The sequence below is a fragment of the Cydia strobilella genome, chromosome 25 (assembly GCF_947568885.1).
Source record: "Cydia strobilella chromosome 25, ilCydStro3.1, whole genome shotgun sequence".
Taxonomy (NCBI): Eukaryota; Metazoa; Arthropoda; class Insecta; order Lepidoptera; family Tortricidae; genus Cydia; species Cydia strobilella.
In genome coordinates, this window is record NC_086065.1 from 1839117 (window position 1) to 1860364 (window position 21248).

The 21248-nt window shown below is 39.6% G+C and overlaps 2 protein-coding genes across 4 annotated transcripts in view; one reads left to right on the top strand and one right to left on the bottom strand.

Annotated features, from left to right (window-relative positions):
• Positions 1-21248, top strand: part of LOC134752816 (probable chitinase 2) — a 483068-nt gene that overhangs the window by 12296 nt on the left and 449524 nt on the right. The window contains exons 6-11 of one of the 2 annotated variants that reach the window (XR_010128771.1): positions 391-494; positions 3196-3304; positions 4409-4603; positions 5944-6077; positions 6708-6889; positions 8163-8557. Coding sequence is in view for 1 of the 2 variants with exons in the window: in XM_063688566.1 (XP_063544636.1) it covers positions 391-494; positions 3196-3304; positions 4409-4603; positions 5944-6077; positions 6708-6889; positions 8163-8443 (1005 nt within the window). In the remaining variant the exon portion in view is untranslated. Of the gene's footprint in view, positions 1-390; positions 495-3195; positions 3305-4408; positions 4604-5943; positions 6078-6707; positions 6890-8162; positions 8710-21248 lie in introns of those variants that run through there. The other variant, XM_063688566.1, reaches the window with a different exon arrangement.
• Positions 8876-14401, bottom strand: LOC134752901 (U-scoloptoxin(01)-Cw1a-like). 2 transcript variants are annotated; one of them, XM_063688680.1, is made up of 4 exons: positions 14243-14401; positions 12092-12261; positions 9485-9565; positions 8876-8959 (listed from the first exon to the last, which is right to left on the bottom strand). In XM_063688680.1, the coding sequence occupies exons 1-4, from the start codon at positions 14274-14276 to the stop codon at positions 8906-8908; spliced, it is 339 nt and encodes a 112-aa protein (XP_063544750.1). In that variant the 5' UTR covers positions 14277-14401; the 3' UTR covers positions 8876-8905. The 2 variants fall into 2 exon arrangements, 1 of the variants encoding a protein (XP_063544750.1); XR_010128773.1 differs by lacking the exons at positions 12092-12261; positions 14243-14401 and adding an exon at positions 11819-11945.

Consider the following 21248-nt stretch of genomic DNA (forward strand, 5'->3'; position numbering starts at 1 on the left):
CCTCCTACCTATGATGCCACCCGGTCGGTGATAAAGACAAAGCATGGCACTATTTTCTCTTTCCTCTTAAAGGAATCGCAATAAGACTATCTTTCTCTATCAAAGTGTCAGGCCCTTGGTTGCGACATTACTGTTCATATCGCCTCTTTATGACTTTTACTCTACTATAGCATTGAGAATTAAGTAAGCATAGAGTGCTCACTCCATACATCAGTTTTCTTACCAAAAAACGCTTATTACTTTCGTAGTGGACATCTTGCGTCAAGTAGCGGATTTATCAGTACTGCTACTTGACAATAGATGATTTGAACCTGCAACCTCCGCATTAAAAGACTCACGCTCTTACTGCTAGGTTACCAGCGCTCTTGAATGTTATTAATATTTTTTCAGGAACTTTCAGAAGCTTTTGAGCCCAAGAAATACCTTTTGACAGCGGCACTTGGTGCTGGTAAAGAAACTATGGACGCCGCCTACGATCTCTCCAAACTCAGCAGGTACACTCACCACACGGGATTGTTATGCCATTTAGAGCGTTTTCACATTGTCCGATCCGATGTCGGAAGGAAGTAAAATGTAAGATATATCATAAAGTAACTTATACTAGAGCGGTACTGTCATAGTAAATTTTGTAACCCCAGTAAATTCACTGCCATCTGTCGACACACTTTAAAACTAAAAATAAATATTTATAAAAATACGATAAAATGTATTTAAATGTGGATAAATTATTTTTTTTATTTGCATTAATTATTTTTATGATTTTGATCCATGTTCTTTCACTGATATGCGTTAAAATTATAAATAACAAACGAAACCGTCAACGCCCTCTATACGAGTGTAGGCCAAAACTAGTGGCGCCCTCTGATCGAGAATCAAATTTTCGTGATTTTCGAGGCACGTTTTTTCCTTAGACTGTATCCATCTATTACGGAGTTATATCTATCTTTGGATATATATAGGATGTTTCTCTGTATTTATTTATGCATTTAATAAATCATTATTACTAAAAAAAATTGACCAAGCCCGCAGTCATAACTGCGGTAGCAAGTGTCCCGTGCGTAGGTAATCCATCTACTATCGTACGCATCGTTATGACGGATTAAATTGCAATTGTGAAAGAATAAAGAATAAAGAATTTTAGGCATATCTCAAAAACTATGAAATGCAGCTTTTATCATTGCTGAAAGGTATTTCGAACAGATTTTAAGACGATAGTGGACGACTGGGTAATTACGACGTATTGGGTTTAATAGAGCTATTAAGGTATAAAAAAATCTTCTAATCAAACGATACCAATACAGTGACAGCATTATTCTAGACACCTATGATTATGACTTCCCACTGCCGTTCACTACTATAATCACTACACCCAAAGATAGATATAACTCCGTAATAGATGGATACAGTCTAAGGAAAAAACGTGCCTCGAAAATCACGAAAATTTGATTCTCGATTAGATGGCGCCACTAGTTTTGGCCTACACTCGTATAGAGGGCGTTGACTGTTTCGTTTGTTATTTATAATTTTAACGCATACCAGTGAAAGAACATGGGTCAAAATCATATAAAAATAATTAATGCAAATAAAAAAATCATTTATCCATATTTAAATACATTTTATCGTATTTTTATAAATATTTATTTTTAGTTTTAAAGTGTGTCGACAGATGGCAGTGAATTTACTGGGGTTACAAAATTTACTATGACAGTACCGCTCTAGTATAAGTTACTCTATGCTACATCTTATAAAACAAAGTCCCCCCCCCCCGCATCTGTCTGTTTGTGTGTATGTACTTATGTTCGCGATAAACTCAAGCACTACTGAACGGATTTTCATGCGGTTTTCACCTATCAATAGAGTGATTCTAGAGGAAGGTTTAGGTGCATAATTTGTTAAGGTTTAGTGTAACTGGTATGTATCCTCCCGCATGATTGTCTATGTTGATTCGATGAGACTAAGAATGTCATGTGTCAGAAAATTATTCTTTGTCCTAACTAGAATCTAGAGTTTTATTCATGTTTATTTACGGATAATTCCCATACATTTCAGTAACCCGTGCGAAGCCGGGGCGGGTCGCTATAGTACCTTAGTTACCTTGGATTGTTATCCAGTGTTGCTTTGATTTGGGCTTTGTAGACTGGTTGCCACTTGTCTGATTCTTCACCTTCATTCACACCACCAACTAACATTGATAAAAATCTTGTTTTTAACGGTCCATTTGGTTTATGTAAGCATAAAGATAATATATGAAACTCTCTCTTTACATCTTTATTTACCAAACAACAATGTAATATATACGTCAAAGTTGACAATAAACATGACAACATCGTACGTGAAAAACTAAATACGTCAAAAACAGTAAGTAACTAAAATGAAGTCAAAATCAGTCCATCGACTCAATTTTTTACAAGCTTTCTAATGGTACCCCACACGATTCTTACAAATAAAAAAAATCTGGTTACCCCTCTCAACCCCGTAAATTTCCCCCTAAGATAAGAAATAAGCGATTTTGACTTATTTACGATATTAGTGGTGGTAATTGCTATAACTGTTTCAAAATTTAGGTATCTACCTCAAACGGTCTGAGAAAAACGCATTTAACTGATTTGCAAGACCGAAGTTATCCCATAAGTGTTCCGTTTGTCAAAACAAAGTTTTGCACGGAACACTAAAAATAGGCTGTGACAGACGAACAGACAGACAGACGCACGAGTGATCCTATAAATAACGCAAAAAAGGCGGACTTAATGCCAATGGCACTCTCCTGCAGCTGTTTTTGTCATAGGCGCCTTCCGACATTCGATATCGGAAAGGCGCTTTCGATAAATTCAGCCATATCGGAGCCCCCCGTTAGCTGTCGGACCGATAATATTTGTTTGTGTGCTTATGTGTAGGTATAATGCTTGTTGTAGTGTACGTGACCGCTAAAGACGGCGCCCGGGCGCGCCCCCGCGACCTAACAGGATCCTACATCCGATACCGGATCGGACAATGAAGGGCCAGCTTGAAAACTAAAGACATATAACACTATTGACCGCTATACTATAGACGTCAACTGACGCGCGCGCCAGCCCAATATCAACTTTCGTGGATTCTGACATGGCGAACGTTGTTTACGATGACGCGCCGAGACCACGCCTATCATGTGATTCATGCTGAAACTGCAGTATTTATAACAGTCAACTCTAATTCCAGGTACCTGGACTTCATCCACATGATGTGTTACGACTACCACGGCACTTGGGACGGCTATGTTGGAGCCAACGCTCCTGTATCAGCTCCTGAACCTGATGTGCTGAGCGTGGTATGTATACAGACTATCGGCTGTACAGACACACAGACATTATTAGTATCCAGGTGATGTTATACCACACTTGGGACGGGTTTGTTGGAGCCAACGCTCCTGTATCAGCTCCTGAACCTGATGTGCTGAGCGTGGTATGTATACAGACTATTGGCTATACAGACACACAAACATTATTAGTAACACTCCGCGCCCTCGTTGAGCTCTGGCAACCTTACTCACCGGCAGGAACACAACACTATGAGTAGGGTCTAGTGTTATTTGGGTATATAATACCTGTTTCTGAAGAACTCTCTGTGGCCACTTCCTCATGACTGAAGACAGTGGTAATCTTCTTCTTATGGTGCCGTCTCCTCTCCTGCCAGAGGTTGGCTATCATTAAGACTATTTTTGCTTTTGACGCTGCAGCTCGAAACAGCGATCTGGTGCTCATCTTGGACCAGCACCTGAGGTTTTTGAGCCACGAGGTACGTCTTCTTCCACGTTTTCGTTTGCCTTGGATTTTCCCCTGTATTATCAGCTGGAGGAGGTGGTATTTATCAGTTCGCAATACATGACCAAAGTACTGCAGTTTTCGAATCTTTATTAGTCTCTAAAATGTCTCTTCTCTTTTGCACTCTCTGCAGCACGCTCTCAATGGTTACTCTATCCGATCCGTCCATGAGATTTTCAGTGTTCTCCTGTACATCCACATCTCATGTAATCATCTATGGATGTGAATACTCCACACCTAGTTTCAAGGGCGTCGCCAGGGGGAAGCATGGCAGCTAACCCCCTAGAGAATAACATTTGTAACTAAAAGCCACTCGCCCTCCCCTTGGCCTTCGGCCATATCTACTGTTTTATATCGGCCAGTAGATTTAGAAAGGGAGCGTGCATAAACTGTAGGGGGTAGCACAGGAGACGTCAGATTTTTGGCGCGAGGCGTAAATGTGTAGTTTATGCTTCCAAAGTAGCCCACAAGATGGCAGCACTTGCTTTGGCGTGAAGTGTCAATGTACATGTGGTGTACATGTTTATGGTTCCGATTCAGGCCACAAGATGGCAGACCCTCCAACGCGCACGGTCCCTTCTTATACTTAATATCAACATTTTTCTTTTCAGGAATACACAATTAAATACATGTTAGACCACGGAGTAAGCCCATACAAGATGGTGCTAGGTCTCCCGATGTACGGACGGACATTCTACCTAATGGACGCCAGTGTGGGGAAAGTGGAGTACGGGAGAACGCCAGTCAAAAGCCAGGGCTTTAAGGGGCCGTATACTAGAGAAGCAGGCTTCATGGGGTATAATGAGGTAAGCACTCGTTTATTAGCATATAATTCCATTTCAGGAAATAAGGCCCGAATTTTATAAACTATTTTGGCGATAGAACGGAGTGGCATCGTTGAGTCGTCGTCGTTTTTGTACTGGTAAAGCCAATGAACGGTTGCAACTTTACTCTCGTGACGTTACATCGGTCATTCTCAAATAAAAAACCGGCCATGTGTGAGTCGGACTCGCGCTCGAAGGGTTCCGTACCATTACGCAAAAAAATCACGTTTGTTGTATGGGAGCTCCACTTAAATATTAATTTTATTTTGTTTTTAGTATTTGTTGTTATAGCGGCAACAGAAATACATCATCTGTGAAAATTTCAACTATCACGGTTCATGAGATACAGCCTGGTGACAGACGGACAGCGAAGTCTTAGTAATAGGGTCCCGTTTTTACCCTTTGGGTACGGAACCCTAAAAATATGTCTGCGATCTAATTGCCGCGACTCATAAAAATGTTTGTAAAGATCCGTGGCAATTAGACGCAACCGCAGACATATACTCAGAGAATGACCCACATACGAGGTGTCAGCGCATTAGAAAGCGGTCACTGTGGCATAAAGACGCCTGCAACTCCAATATTGTATTCTCCTACTACTAGTCAAATAAAAATTCAGTTTATTTTTTAGAAAACGATTTGCTAATATGGAGTCTATATGAAACTTGATGAAACATTACACAATGACGTCACGGTCAACTCAACTACTTTTTAGGGTTCCGTACCCAAAGGGTAAAAACGGGACCCTATTACTAAGACTCCGCTGTCCGTCTGTCACCAGGCTGTATCTCATGAACCGTGATAGCTAGACAGTTGAAATTTTCACAGATGATGTATTTCTGTTGCCGCTATAACAACAAATACTAAAAAGTACGGAACCCTCGGTGCGCGAGTCCGACTCGCACTTGGCCGGTTTTTATATTTCTATCCGATTTATTAAATAGCACTTATGTTTAAAAATAACTGCTATCTATGTTTTCTAATAATTATCCGGTGCTTTATTTCATGCATGGTGTGAAATAATTTATTTTAAATACAGTCATTGAAATTCAATAGGGTATTTACCCTATTGTGAGCTTAGTGAGCTGTCTCCGCATATAAAAGTGTCTACAGACGGCCGCACCGACCGCGACCTTGGTGCGGTCCGGCGCACGTTCGATCGTGTGTAAGGTGCGCCGCAGTACGTGCGTTAAGGACGCAGTTATAAGTGAGAGCGAGAAAGATATACTTTGACTGCACCAAGGCGGCGGTCCAGAGCGCCCATCTGTAAGGAAACGTTGTAAGGAAATCTTTGTTGTACTAAATAAACGTCTCGTTTACAGATTTGTATGGAACTCTCAAACCAGTCGAATTCCTGGCGTCGTGAATGGGACGAGGCCAGCAGCACACCTTTCCTTCGTGATGACGGACGCGTCATCTCTTATGACGACCCACAATCCATAGCTGTCAAAGTGAAGTGAGTTACCATGGTTACTCTTCCTTCAGTAGGCCTAGCACATGATTGGCGCGACAGTATCTCGCCGCGAGATAGACTACCCGTCTTTTACTAACTGTATGAATTAAAGGGGGACGGATAGTCTATGTCGCGCGCGAGATACTGTCGCGCCAATCATGTGCTAGCCCGGCAGGTGGACGGTATAGAAAGGACGACAATCCCAATCTCTTATGGCAGAACTGTTGCAAAAGTGAACAGCTCTCAGCTATAAATAATAGTTCCTAATCTCTCCGGTGGCGCTCAGAGACCAAAGAGTATTGCAACAACGCTTGATAAAAAGCGCTTCCGCCATCGTGTGAATAAATGTTTTCCCATTTGTGTCATTCAAACGCTTTTTTAACGCGCGTTGAAAAAGCGCTCGTGAGGATGAGGCCTAACGAAACAGTCCAATTTGTACAAGTGTACAGTCCCTATGGCCGTACCACACCATCGCACCGCACCAAGGTTATTGTGCGACGCACGTTTAAGTAAGAGCGAGAAAGATATATCGCTTTCTCGCTCTTACTTATGGCTGCGTCGCACAATGACCTTGGTGCGGTGCGACGGTGTGTTACGGCCTTTAGATTCACTAACTCGTTTTTTAATCCCCAGGTTAGCAATGTCCTATGGCCTCGGCGGCGTCATGGTGTGGAGTATCGACACGGATGACTTCAAAGGCTCCTGCGAAGTGGACACTACGAAGAACGCTTACGAAGTCTTCACGAAGACGTATGCGGAGATCAGAGACAGCCCGGTGTTGAAGGAGGCGCTGAAGACCTTGAAATTACCTGATGGTGGGTTTTCTTTATTACCAAAGATAATTTAGAATAGAGGGTTACTGTCATAGCAAAGATAGATATAACTCCGTAATAGATGGATACTGTCTAAGGAAAAAACGTGCCTCTAAAATCAAGAAAATTTGATTCTCGAACAAATGGCGCCACTACCTTTGGCCTACTCTCGAATAGATTTGTTGAAGGTTTCGTTTGTTATTTAATAATTTTAACGCAAAAAAAATATTTATCATATTATAAATACATTTTATGGTATTTTTATACATCTTCATTTTTAGTTTTAATCGTGTGTCGATAGATGGCAGTGAATTTACTGTGGCTACAAAATTCACTATGACAGTACCGCTCTATAAGTATCCTTTTTGTATAGTAAACTTACTGCCATCTTTCGACACGTGATTAAAACTTTTAGAACGCCATTTGACTTTAATCCTTGTTATTTCACTGATATGTGTTAAATTTGTTCAATATCAAAAGGTGTCGCCATCTACACGAGTATAGGCCAAAGGTATGGCGCCATCGCTCGAAAAGATGGCGCCGTAAAAAGTTATCACTTATATAGACATAAATCAACACTTCAATATGCATGAACCATGCATGAGCATATAAATCAAACTTAAACTTCGGGTCGACTATTGAGTCTAGGGCTGAAACTGCTGCCAAAAAACTTGGTGTCCTATTTAAGGTGAAGCGGTATTTCACGCCGAATCAGCTTCTCTCCCTATACCAAGCACAGGTACGCTCGTGCATGGAATACTGCTCCCACCTATGGGACGGTTCTGCCAAATATCAGCTGGCGGCCCTGGACTCAGTAGAGCGCCGGGCTCATAGACTCTTTGGCGATGATCCATCGGTCAAGTCATACATTTCGGGGAGTGCGCACAGGAACTGCACGACCTGATTCCATCATCGGACATCCAGGCGCGGGGAGCGTATGCACCCGTTCGTGGTCCACATTCCATTCGTTCGGACGAAACGTTTTGCCTCCTCCTTTTTGGTACGGACGGCTAAGGAATGGAATGCGCTCCCGCCATCTGTATTCCCTGATCAATATGACCTCGGTCTCTTTAAAACAAGAGTGAATAGGCTGTTACTGAACCGGTGAGCTCCATCTTAAGCCCTGTCTTCACTTTCCATCAGGTGTGACTAGGGCCAATCGCCGATCAGTTTATAATAAATAAAAAAAAAAAACTTGTGACTCGCGTTACTTTTGTCGTGACTTGGCCTTTTGTAGTTTGTATTGTGTTTTGTTGTATTTTGTTATTATTTACAGCCAACCGCTTAGAGAACCTGAGCAAGCGCACAGCCTACGTAGCCTCAAACGGTGAATTATTCCTCCGTCTCCCCGAACCCGAATATTCCAACTACCCTCTCATGCGCACCATCAACGAGGCGACAACCCTAGCGTTAGAAGAGAAGCGCATATTGGACGAGATGGACAGGATCATGAGAGAGAACGAGATAGAAGACAAGCCCGCGCCCAAATCCAGTCATAGGGCTGTCAGCAGTTTAGGTTTTTTGTCTTGTGTGTTATTATTGTTTAAGTTATATTAAGTGAAAGACTTTCTACGGTTGTAACTTAATATCGTTCCTACAGAAGGTTAAGACCAGTATGATTTTTCGTAATTGCTTTTAGTCATTTAGTTTTAAAACTCTTTTGATATTTGCGTTTAATCCTAAGCCAGTCTACAATGAAATTAATTTTGAAACATATTTATACTTTTTATTTTTTAAACATATTATGATATTTTCCAAAAGTGTTGATATTTATGACACTATTAAGATATTAATGTATAGTAATCTGCCCAGGTAACATTTATACGTCATTATGACGTTAGCGACGTCATTATGACGTAATAATGCCGTCATTATTACGTCCTTATGACGTCGCTGACGTCACTTTGCTACTTGGGTGTTCATAACAAATGTAGCATTTCTATGCATTTTTATTTTAAGAAATATTCATTTATAAATAAAAACAAAAAATAATATTTCATATTTTTATTGACATCCTTTTTATAAATCTTCGAAAGGTGACCCACATCTCACGTTGTAAAAATGATCGCAGACCTGAAAAGAAAAAAACTTCAGTCTAAAGGCCGTAACGCACCATCGCAACGCACCGCGATCTTGGAGCAGTTCTAGGAATAGGTAGTACTGGCGTGGACTTCCACACTATCGTACCGAACCGTCAAAACGGTGCGATCCTACCTTACAGACTGCTGCACACGTGCGCCAGTGTTGCCAAGTGTCCCATATTTCCAAGGTATTTCTTAATGCCGGATGTACAGTCAGCTGCAGTTTTCATCAAAATTTGAACAACCGACACAGAGAACCAGTATTTTGCGCCAGTTGCTGCTGTTTTGACAACAAACCATAGAAGCGGAGCGTTAATCTCGCTACTTAGACGCGTAAGCGCCATGATTTTACGGCGCTTACGACGTTTTGGTCGCATGGTAGGTTAAGGACAATTTCATTATTTGGTATGGCTGCTCTATAGTAATAATAACGCAATATCGGTTAATAAATAATTTAAAAGACTTTAAAAGAAAAGAAAAACATTTGTGCCAATTATTAGAAAAACGCTATACGCACCTGGAACTGCTCGTTGAAAAGAGTCCCATTAGCACAAAGGTCTGTCGCCACTAGACGCTGGTGCCAGCAGAAGTGGTATGCCTGGAAACAACACAAATAGGTCAAGAACGAAAACCGGGGGATTCAGGGGCTGAGAAAGTGGGTGCAGTGGTGTAGCTATGGGAGGGCAGGGGGGGGCAAGTGCCTCGGGCGCCATCTAAGGGGGGGCGCCAAAATGGGCAAAAGGCAGCAGCAGGGAAACTTTTGTCAGTCGTAAGGGGGCGCAAATTTGGTGATTGCCCCGGGCGCCATATCCTCTAACTACGCCCCTGAGTGGGTGGGTTGTCGCTGCCGTTAGAGATAGAGTTAGACCAAGAGAGTTAGAGGTCTTACTTTAGAAGGTTTGTACTTTACAGGTAGAAGTATACAGGAGCAAATACACACACACTAAAAGAGGCAGTTAGCAACCTAAAAACATTGCTAGTCTTCATGGAGGAGCTGGGGTTAGAGTAGCGCTAAATCTGCCACGAAGTGCTGGAATAATCTTCCGCCACCAATCCGACAGAGCAGTACTATAGGTTCCTTTAAATCAAGACTCAAAGCGTACCTAATGGACCAACAAAGTTTTGCTGCCTGAAGCTAAATATTAAAAAAATCCGGATCCCGTTATCGTCATTATTACCTATTCTGTTCTGTTCTTTAGTTATTCACAAGTTAAGTTATGTATATTTGTATATATATATATAAATTCGATGTATATATCTATGTTAGTAGTACTCTATGTTATTATATCACGTCGTCCACAACGTGTCCCGTCCCGAACTATGCTGTCCCGCACACTCCGCTGGCTCCACAGAAAACCAGCGCCGTTGACCACGCTAGTCGTGCCAGCTGCATTGCTGAGTGGAGACCATTTCAGCTTCACATCTCTATTTCTACTGTTTCGTTTATCTTTGTCTTGTATTTGCTATATATGTGTTGTATTGATGTGTTGTCTGAATAAATGATTTCTATTCTAAATCTATGCTAAATCGTTTCACGCAAAATAGGCACAATAGACACAATAGTTGTCTAGTTGCGGAAAATGCCCAGAAGCACTAACTAACTAGAAGGGTTTTAAAAGGCTTTCGTACCTACATATATCACGGGAAATACAATTATCAATACAATACACGAGAATAGATTAAGAAATGCGAAATGTTGAGGGAAACTGCTAAATGAATGCAAGATGATCTGAAAGTGTTACCACTTAGGGTCGGTTGCACAAACTGTTTGTGATCGTTAAAGAGTTCGCTAAAATCTATTGTATGGAGAGTTTCATAGTAAACCGCCGCGGCGCCGGGTGACGATGATCAGTCTGTCAAGTGCGGATGGTACAACCGGCACTTAGTCTTTTTAAGCGTAAACTTAAGTTGGTTGATACAGGAATGTTTTTATTCAATTGATGAATTTTTTGACTATTTCAAATATGGCTAGATTCTGACAATTGTAATTAGATTAAGTATGACATTTGTTTTTAACGTTGTAATTATAAGAAGTGACATAAATATTTTTTTGATTTATTAGCATTATTAATTCTATGTAGCATAGCTCGCGTTTGTGTTTTTTGCATGCCAACTGGCTGGTGAAGTATGCATGTGCTTCTTAGTTACTAAGTCCATATTTTGTATTGTACCATATTTTATGCAAAATAAAGATATTTGATATTTGAACCATTTGAACTATAGGGATAGCTTAAGCTTTGTCAGCATTCCGCGCGACTACGGGAGGTCTAATGCATACCCTGTGCCTCAGTCGTCTCCGTCGTGTTTGAACGAATACACACAAATAATTAAATACTTTTGCATTTCATATTTATACTCCCAGATACCCCTAAAGTGGTGACCCCGACGTGATTACCCCTAAATGAACGAAAGCATTTGCCCGAGCTAAAATGGAGACAGTCATGTAGGTTATTGACCGAGCGAGAGCGAAGGTCTCCATTTCTGCTAAAGGAAAAATCCCTTCGTATGGCTGGCTGTTCAAGGAAATCACGCATTTCTCAACCGATTCTCGTGAAATCTTTTGAGCATAAGCATATGCATTTTTGTCGGTTAAATATAACTAGCTTGACTTTACCTGACATCCAGTATACAAAACAGTATTTAGATGAACGTATAAATAGCTTCCCGAGCGTAAGGTGCAGCGTGGGAGAATGGGGCAAGTGGAGATCATGGTAGTAGACTTTACCTGACATCCAGTGTCTAAGTCTGCCTAATACCCCGGCCCTGACAGCTGAAGACCGTGTGGGGAGCGTGGATCAGCGTGGGATGGAGCGGGGGAGAGTGCGGCAAGTGGAGATCATGGTAGCTGTACCTGACATCCAGTGTCCAAGTCCGCGTAATACCCCCGTGCTCGGCCCTGACATCTGAAGGCCGTATGAATGGTGTCGCGAGCCAGCGTGGGATGGAGCGGGGGAGAGTGGGGCAAGTGGAGATTGTGTTAGTAGACTTTACCTGATATCCAGTGTCTAAGTCTACCTAATACCCCCGTGCTCGGCCCTGACAGCTGAAGACCGTGTGGGGAGCGTGGATCAGCGTGGGATGGAGCGGGGGAGAGTGCGGCAAGTGGAGATCATGGTAGCTGTACCTGACATCCAGTGTCCAAGTCCGCGTAATACCCCCGTGCTCGGCCCTGGCAGCTGAAGGCCGTATGAATGGTTTCGCGAGCCAGCGTGGGATGGAGCGGGGGAAAGTGGGGTAAGTGGAGATCGTGGTAGTAGGCAAAGTCGATCGGCACCTGGCAGGTGGAGAGGGCCGCTGAAATGTCAGCAAAATTGACAAATTAGTTGTTTTTCCGAATGGCAAAACATAGGGGGTATTTTTACAAACCGTAAGGGGCCCACTCACTATCAGTCCGCCGGACGATATCGGCCTGTAAGTTAGAACAAAAATTTGACAGTTCCGAACAACTGACAGGCCGATATTGTCCGGCGGACTGATAGTCAGTGGGCCCCTTTAGCCTTTAACGAGGTAAGTATACATAGACACAGAATATATAATAGTACATAAGTCATACTGAGCAACTTTCATTATAGGACAAACCTCAAAATCGTGAAAAAAATTAGCTTTCTCTTATAAAATCGACAACAGGGGGCCTACCGCGAAAATCTAAATTCGCAAATTGCTGGGATCTTTCTCTTTAAAGATTAAGATGAATTTTAAGTGATAATTGTATATATTTGTTGTATAGGTAATATTATTTTATGATATTTGTAAAAACTGGTTATGAGCCTTGCAGCTTGAAATAAATGAATTTTATTTTATTTTTTTATTAAGACGTAATTAGAGTGACAGAGAAAAATGCCCGCAATTGACGAACTTCGATTTTCGCGGTTATATCCCTGGCGGCCTAGCCAAGGTGACGGTCGCTTGCGCTTCGCTATCGAATCGCTTTATGTCTCTATCACTCTTCCATATTAGTGTGACAGTGACAGTTCCGTTTCGTTCGGTACGTAGCGTTAGCGATTGGCATGTTGTCTACAGGGCCTAATAAATGTATGAAACTTCCAAAAAAATTCCTCGATTTTGGGGTTGGTAACCAAGGTTGCCAAGTGCCAATGTGACTTATAAATTCACCTCGCATTTGTCTCGTTTAGGGTTTAAAAAAACACCCTGCTTTTTATACAGAGTCTCATGTTCACTACGGACATAGAGTAACTTATACTAGAGCGGTACTGTCATAGTAAATTTTGTAACCCCAGTAAATTCACTGCCATCTGTCGACACACTTTAAAACTAAAAATGAAGATTTATAAAAATACGATAAAATGTATTTAAATATAGATAAATGATTTTTTTATTTGCATTCATTATTTTTATGATTTTGACCCATGTTCTTTCACTGATATGCGTTAAAATTGTTAAATAACAAACGAAATCGTCAACGCCATCTATTCGACTGTACGCCAAAACTAGTAGCGCCCTCTGAACGAGAATCAAATTTTCTTGATTTTCGAGGCACGTTTTTTCCTTAGACTGTATCTATCTATTACGGAGTTATATCTATCTTTGCTACGGATCAACTACGTATTAAACGAAGACCAATGATAATGACAAAGGACATTAATTAATAGCAAAGATAGATATAACTCCGTAATAGATGGATACAGTTTAGGGAAAAAACGTGCCTCGAAAATCACGAAAATTTGATTCTCGATCAGAGGGTGCCACTAGTTTTGATCTACTCTCGTATAGAGGGCGTTGACGGTTTCGTTTGTTATTTATACTTTTAAAGTACACAGTGAAAGAACATTTATCCATATTTAAATACATTTTAACGTATTTTATTAAATCTTCATTTTTAGTTTTAAAGTATGTCGATAGATGGCAGTGAATTTACAGTGGTTACAAAATTTACTATGACAGTACCGCTCTATCTTATTATATCCTCTTTGTTAATAGCTACCGATACCCGTATTTACGTTCAGCGAGAATGAATAGTTACCAAAAAAATATTTTTTTTAATTCACGGGTAAGTAGACTAAGTAGGTAAGGTCCTATCAATCTGAAATCCACATATTAAGTGAAATAAGTTAATTATGAATCAATCAGTTTATTCACTTAATAATTACTGAATCTTAATGACATTAGAATTTTTTTAAGTAATTTTATTTAACTTTATTTTTAGTATATATATTATTGCAAGCGACTAAACTGATAATCGTGTGTCCAATAAAAAAAATAGATAATTAAAAAATTATAAGTGAACCATACTTTGATTGAATAACAAAAATCTTACCCAAACAAAAAACAACGCCAGCGGTTTTCAGCATTTTAAATAATATAACTTAAAATAAAATAAATTAATTAAATAATAATAAATAGGAGCGCCGCGGAGAGCGCGATTGACGATACTAAACGGCGCATGAGAGCTTATCCGCATTAGAATGTTATAGATTCATAGATCATTGATATAGATCCGAGGACGGTGTTATGCCGTATAAATAGATTTAATCAAAAAATTGCATTTATCTTAATCCAGGTATATAAACCTGAAACTAATTTTTGTCCTTAATTGTAAAAATATAATTCTAGTTAACTCGCATGACATAAAAATGTACATCTGGTCTCCCGCGATACAGGCCTAGCCTAGTGCGGGGACTCCTGGATCCTCCGAATGTCAAGTCTGTTATGCACCAACTCTTTTCAGTAACTTGTGATATGTACTTACTTGTATTCTACAATTGTATTCGTTCTGTGCAATAAAAACATTTTTTTATCTTTTTATCTTTAATATCAAACCGAATTAATGTCATTACCGGGTCTAATGCGATTAAATTTCATTATTTTACCTTGTTTCCGACGTTTCAGCTAGGTTGCACTAGCTGTGGTCACGGAAGACTGACGTGACGTGACAAACTAATGTCGGGTAGTCGGGTAGTTTGGTGTTGTTTACCAATATCTCAATTGACATTTTGCTGGGACGTCAGTCTTCCGTGACCACAGCTAGTGCAACCTAGCTGAAACGTCGGAAACAAGGTAAAATAATGAAATTTCAATTTCTATTCATCAATAGTCACCAAATTTGCGCCCCCTGACGACTGATAAAAGTTTCTCTGCTGCTGCCTTCTGCCCACTTTGGCGCCCCCCGCCCTTAGATGGCGCCCGGGGCACTTGCCCCCTCTGCCCCCCCCCCCCCACCCTTAGTTACGCCACTGGTTGCGGCAACAGCTAGTAAACATAAGCCTAAATAAGTAGTGAAGAGAGACCTATAAAGCGGTAATTTGAACTATGTAATCCAGAACTAGTGAAAAAGCTTTTATTTTCTTTATTTTCGCTATTGTGCTCATAAAAATTGTCTTGAACAATAAGACAAGGTAGTCTTTCAACTGTCGGTAACTAGTTGAGCTGCTTTACTTGTAGATTTAGAATTAGACGTAGATAAATATCGTAATCTGTGATGTAATTAAAATCCTGTGGTGTCAGCATGGTTGCATTTTTATCACCTGTCACTATACCTACTTTTATTTTTATTTATTTTTTATTTTTATTTATTTTATTTGGAGATCCAACAGCTGTGACATTAACATAAAAATTATAGTTGATACAGGAAGCCAATTATAGGAACTCACTACTACCTACTTGTTAGAACGTGACAGGCATAGTGACAGGCGACAAAAATGCTACCGTGCTAAGCCCGCTGAACCCAATTAGTGGGACGAATTATCGCCAGATGATAAACATTGAACAAGACGTTACTAAAAACGCTTTATAATAACTGAAAAATGTATACATCTTGCATGACACCAAGAAAAAATAGTACATTATGATACAAGTGTGCTAAGTTTGACGACCGGTTTGGCCTAGTGGGTAGTGACCCTTCCTGTGAAGCCGATGGTCCTGGGTTCGAATCCCGGTAAGGGCATTTATTTGTGTGATGAGCACAGATATTTGTTCCTGAGTCATGGGTGTTTTCTATGTATTTTTTAAGTATTTATATATTATATATATCGTTGTCTGAGTACCCATAACACAAGCCTCCTTAGGCTTACCGTGGGACTTAGTCAATCTGTGTAAGAATGTTGCTATAATATTTATTTATTTATAAAAATAAAAAAAAGTTGGTCATTACACACGAGGCGATATTGTGCGCGCGAGCTGTAAGCGAGCGCGCAATAAGAAAGCCGATGTGTGTAATGACCAATGCACGCGCGAAACTTTCATATCAATCAAATTTTAATAGTTAAAACAGTTAGTATTGTCTCTTGCATAGTCTGTCATACTGCCGACCGCCCCTCGCCCCGGCCCGGGCCGGCCGGGCCGCGCAACGCGCAGGCGGTCGGGCGCGCCCGTGCCCGCCAGTCCGACCAATTAAAGAAGGCTCCCTTTCCATGCATATTATTAGCAATCAGTTACCTTCTTAACTCAGTCGGATAATATAATGAAAAAGCACGAGAGGAATAATACACTGAAAGAGCACGCGTGTTTAATATCTAGGATTATAAGCCAAAAATCGATGGAATAAAAACGTCGTTTTGAGCAAGTGTGTTGAAAAATATATAAAAAAAGGATAAGGATTCATGTTGGCTTCATGTAGCATAACGCTTTCGAGCGCGCGAGGCCGCTTGGTGCCCTTGCGCATGCCATCGCTACACTGACCATAATAATATTAAAAATTGGCTGTATGTTTGTATGCGTTTTTTTAATTATTATTTTCAACGACCGGTCAATTCGAACAACGTGATAATTACTAGATACGAGAACAATACGAGATCTGATAGATACGTTATAGTTTAGTTCTCAATTATCTTTTGCAGTCGATTCGAGAAACCAATTGTTCTGACGTTTTGGGATATCCATTAGATATCCATTGGATGTTTAAGTAATATCTTAAGCTAATCTTAAAGAGATCGTTCAAGAGGACATTCGGACTTTCTTAAATATCTCCTTTATCGTTTCTGTTTAATATCTAGTGGATATCTAGTTTTGCCCGTTTCACACGAGGGCAGAGCAGTGGGGCAGAACAGTAGGCAGCACAGTACTGCTACAATTTGAACGCACACGCTGAGACAGAACAGTACTGTCTTGACAGTAACCTAGGCAGAACAGTTAATAGCTTGCCGGTCTATTTTTTCGGGGCAGTTTGCTTCCCCCACCACCTTTCTCGCTCGTCTGTCTTGTGGCAGTGCAGTGCAAAGAGCAGGACTAGTTTTGCAAGTGGCGTGGTTAATTGGCGTTTGACCCAAAGCTTTTTTTCCTATTTATTTCACTCTCTACAATTTCAATTAGCTCATCCAGAGCTATATTTGCAGCAATTTTTAGTAAGTGGCGTAAATGTTGCCATTGTCGCCGTCGACGCTCCATCGCTTTTTCACTCGGACTGTCCTACTATTTCGCCCTACATTTGAACGCCACTGTCCTCCCAAACTGTTCTGTCCTACTGTCCTGCCCCACTGTCTGCCCTCGTGCGAAACGGACATTGAAAACTAGATCATTGTTCGAAATTCGAACTTAGAATTTTCCCGTAAAGAAGGTCGCGCTTTCTAGGAAATTAGGTATGTAAGAAAGTAATGCTTACCTACTACGGTGGATAATAAATGACAAATCAACTACTAACTACTACATAAAGCAAACTCATCTGGCTGAATGTTGTTTATTAATTTTGCTCTGAAAGAGGGTCATTGTTGTCAAAATGATACGTCACGATACGTACATAATGATATATTTTTTTACGTTAAGCAATTGAAATTTGTGTTTAAATTGATTTGTTATACAATTTCCATTCTGATATGTATATACTATAAAAAATTATACTTAGTCATGTTTAAAAAAAACATGCATTTTACTCTCGTATTCGAAATGAAAAGTAGTGTTTAACTCGGGTGAAAGGCATCATTTCAGCCTCGGACTATTGGCGTTCTTATTGCGTTCAAGCGCCAAAATACCTCGGCAGAAATGAGTGCCTTTCATCCCTTGGTTAACAGTCTATACCTAACATAATAATTAGTCAAGAAATCAAGAAAAATACGATAAGTATATCAATTATGCAAACAAAATCACGAATGCAAACTAGTATATTTACTTACTTACTTCCTACATACAATAAATGAACCAAAAATCTAAAACCAAAGCATTAAGGTGAAGGCCGCACGTTCTAATTTCAAAATTTGACAGTCCGCAAAGTAACGCCAAAATTCAAATTCGGAATGTGACCTCGGCCAATCAAAGCGGCCAGTAACGTTCCAAATTTAAAAATGTATCGACAGAGTACTATGATTATTGTACTTACGACTTCTTTTTAATAATCGTAATGAAGCTGGCGCCAACGCGTGATATCTGACAGCAGAATCTATTATTTCCAAATATTATTTTTAATATTAAGGCATTGTGCTCCGAATATCGATTTTATTTTCAAGGCAAAAGAACAGATTTTTAAATAGTCGCGTCAATTTAGATACGAGCTTTGGAAAGTAACGTATCATTTTAAAATTGATGCTACAATTTTACATTTGCAGCTGAGATTTGCGAAGTCAGTACGCGTTTGAGTAACTATAGTTATTTTTTCGTAACTGTTTATAAGTTTGTTTTAGTCGACACATGAAAAGACGATTAATTATGTATCGTTTCAACTTGTTGTCTTATTTACATAATGCCATTATAATGCTGTCATTTTGTATATGATACCTTTAAATTCTTTAATTAATGATTGACTTTTACTTGGACGTAGAGTAGGCGTGAAAATTGCGAATTTTATTTGTTGTATAGGTAATATTATTTTATGATATTTGTAAAAACTGGTTATGAGCCTTGCAGCTTGAAATAAATGAATTTTATTTTATTTTTTTATTAAGACGTAATTAGAGTGACAGAGAAAAATGCCCGCAATTGACGAACTTCGATTTTCGCGGTTATATCCCTGGCGGCCTAGCCAAGGTGACGGTCGCTTGCGCTTCGCTATCGAATCGCTTTATGTCTCTATCACTCTTCCATATTAGTGTGACAGTGACAGTTCCGTTTCGTTCGGTACGTAGCGTTAGCGATTGGCATGTTGTCTACAGGGCCTAATAAATGTATGAAACTTCCAAAAAAATTCCTCGATTTTGGGGTTGGTAACCAAGGTTGCCAAGTGCCAATGTGACTTATAAATTCACCTCGCATTTGTCTCGTTTAGGGTTTAAAAAAACACCCTGCTTTTTATACAGAGTCTCATGTTCACTACGGACATAGAGTAACTTATACTAGAGCGGTACTGTCATAGTAAATTTTGTAACCCCAGTAAATTCACTGCCATCTGTCGACACACTTTAAAACTAAAAATGAAGATTTATAAAAATACGATAAAATGTATTTAAATATAGATAAATGATTTTTTTATTTGCATTCATTATTTTTATGATTTTGACCCATGTTCTTTCACTGATATGCGTTAAAATTGTTAAATAACAAACGAAATCGTCAACGCCATCTATTCGACTGTACGCCAAAACTAGTAGCGCCCTCTGAACGAGAATCAAATTTTCTTGATTTTCGAGGCACGTTTTTTCCTTAGACTGTATCTATCTATTACGGAGTTATATCTATCTTTGCTACGGATCAACTACGTATTAAACGAAGACCAATGATAATGACAAAGGACATTAATTAATAGCAAAGATAGATATAACTCCGTAATAGATGGATACAGTTTAGGGAAAAAACGTGCCTCGAAAATCACGAAAATTTGATTCTCGATCAGAGGGCGCCACTAGTTTTGATCTACTCTCGTATAGAGGGCGTTGACGGTTTCGTTTGTTATTTATACTTTTAAAGTACACAGTGAAAGAACATTTATCCATATTTAAATACATTTTAACGTATTTTATTAAATCTTCATTTTTAGTTTTAAAGTATGTCGATAGATGGCAGTGAATTTACAGTGGTTACAAAATTTACTATGACAGTACCGCTCTATCTTATTATATCCTCTTTGTTAATAGCTACCGATACCCGTATTTACGTTCAGCGAGAATGAATAGTTACCAAAAAAATATTTTTTTTAATTCACGGGTAAGTAGACTAAGTAGGTAAGGTCCTATCAATCTGAAATCCACATATTAAGTGAAATAAGTTAATTATGAATCAATCAGTTTATTCACTTAATAATTACTGAATCTTAATGACATTAGAATTTTTTTAAGTAATTTTATTTAACTTTATTTTTAGTATATATATTATTGCAAGCGACTAAACTGATAATCGTGTGTCCAATAAAAAAAAATAGATAATTAAAAAATTATAAGTGAACCATACTTTGATTGAATAACAAAAATCTTACCCAAACAAAAAACAACGCCAGCGGTTTTCAGCATTTTAAATAATATAACTTAAAATAAAATAAATTAATTAAATAATAATAAATAGGAGCGCCGCGGAGAGCGCGATTGACGATACTAAACGGCGCATGAGAGCTTATCCGCATTAGAATGTTATAGATTCATAGATCATTGATATAGATCCGAGGACGGTGTTATGCCGTATAAATAGATTTAATCAAAAAATTGCATTTATCTTAATCCAGGTATATAAACCTGAAACTAATTTTTGTCCTTAATTGTAAAAATATAATTCTAGTTAACTCACATGACATAAAAATGTACATCTGGTCTCCCGCGATACAGGCCTAGCCTAGTGCGGGGACTCCTGGATCCTCCGAATGTCAAGTCTGTTATGCACCAACTCTTTTCAGTAACTTGTGATATGTACTTACTTGTATTCTACAATTGTATTCGTTCTGTGCAATAAAAACATTTTTTTATCTTTTTATCTTTAATATCAAACCGAATTAATGTCATTACCGGGTCTAATGCGATTAAATTTCATTATTTTACCTTGTTTCCGACGTTTCAGCTAGGTTGCACTAGCTGTGGTCACGGAAGACTGACGTGACGTGACAAACTAATGTCGGGTAGTCGGGTAGTTTGGTGTTGTTTACCAATATCTCAATTGACATTTTGCTGGGACGTCAGTCTTCCGTGACCACAGCTAGTGCAACCTAGCTGAAACGTCGGAAACAAGGTAAAATAATGAAATTTCAATTTCTATTCATCAATAGTCACCAAATTTGCGCCCCCTGACGACTGATAAAAGTTTCTCTGCTGCTGCCTTCTGCCCACTTTGGCGCCCCCCCCCCTTAGATGGCGCCCGGGGCACTTGCCCCCTCTGCCCCCCCCCCCCCCCCACCCTTAGTTACGCCACTGGTTGCGGCAACAGCTAGTAAACATAAGCCTAAATAAGTAGTGAAGAGAGACCTATAAAGCGGTAATTTG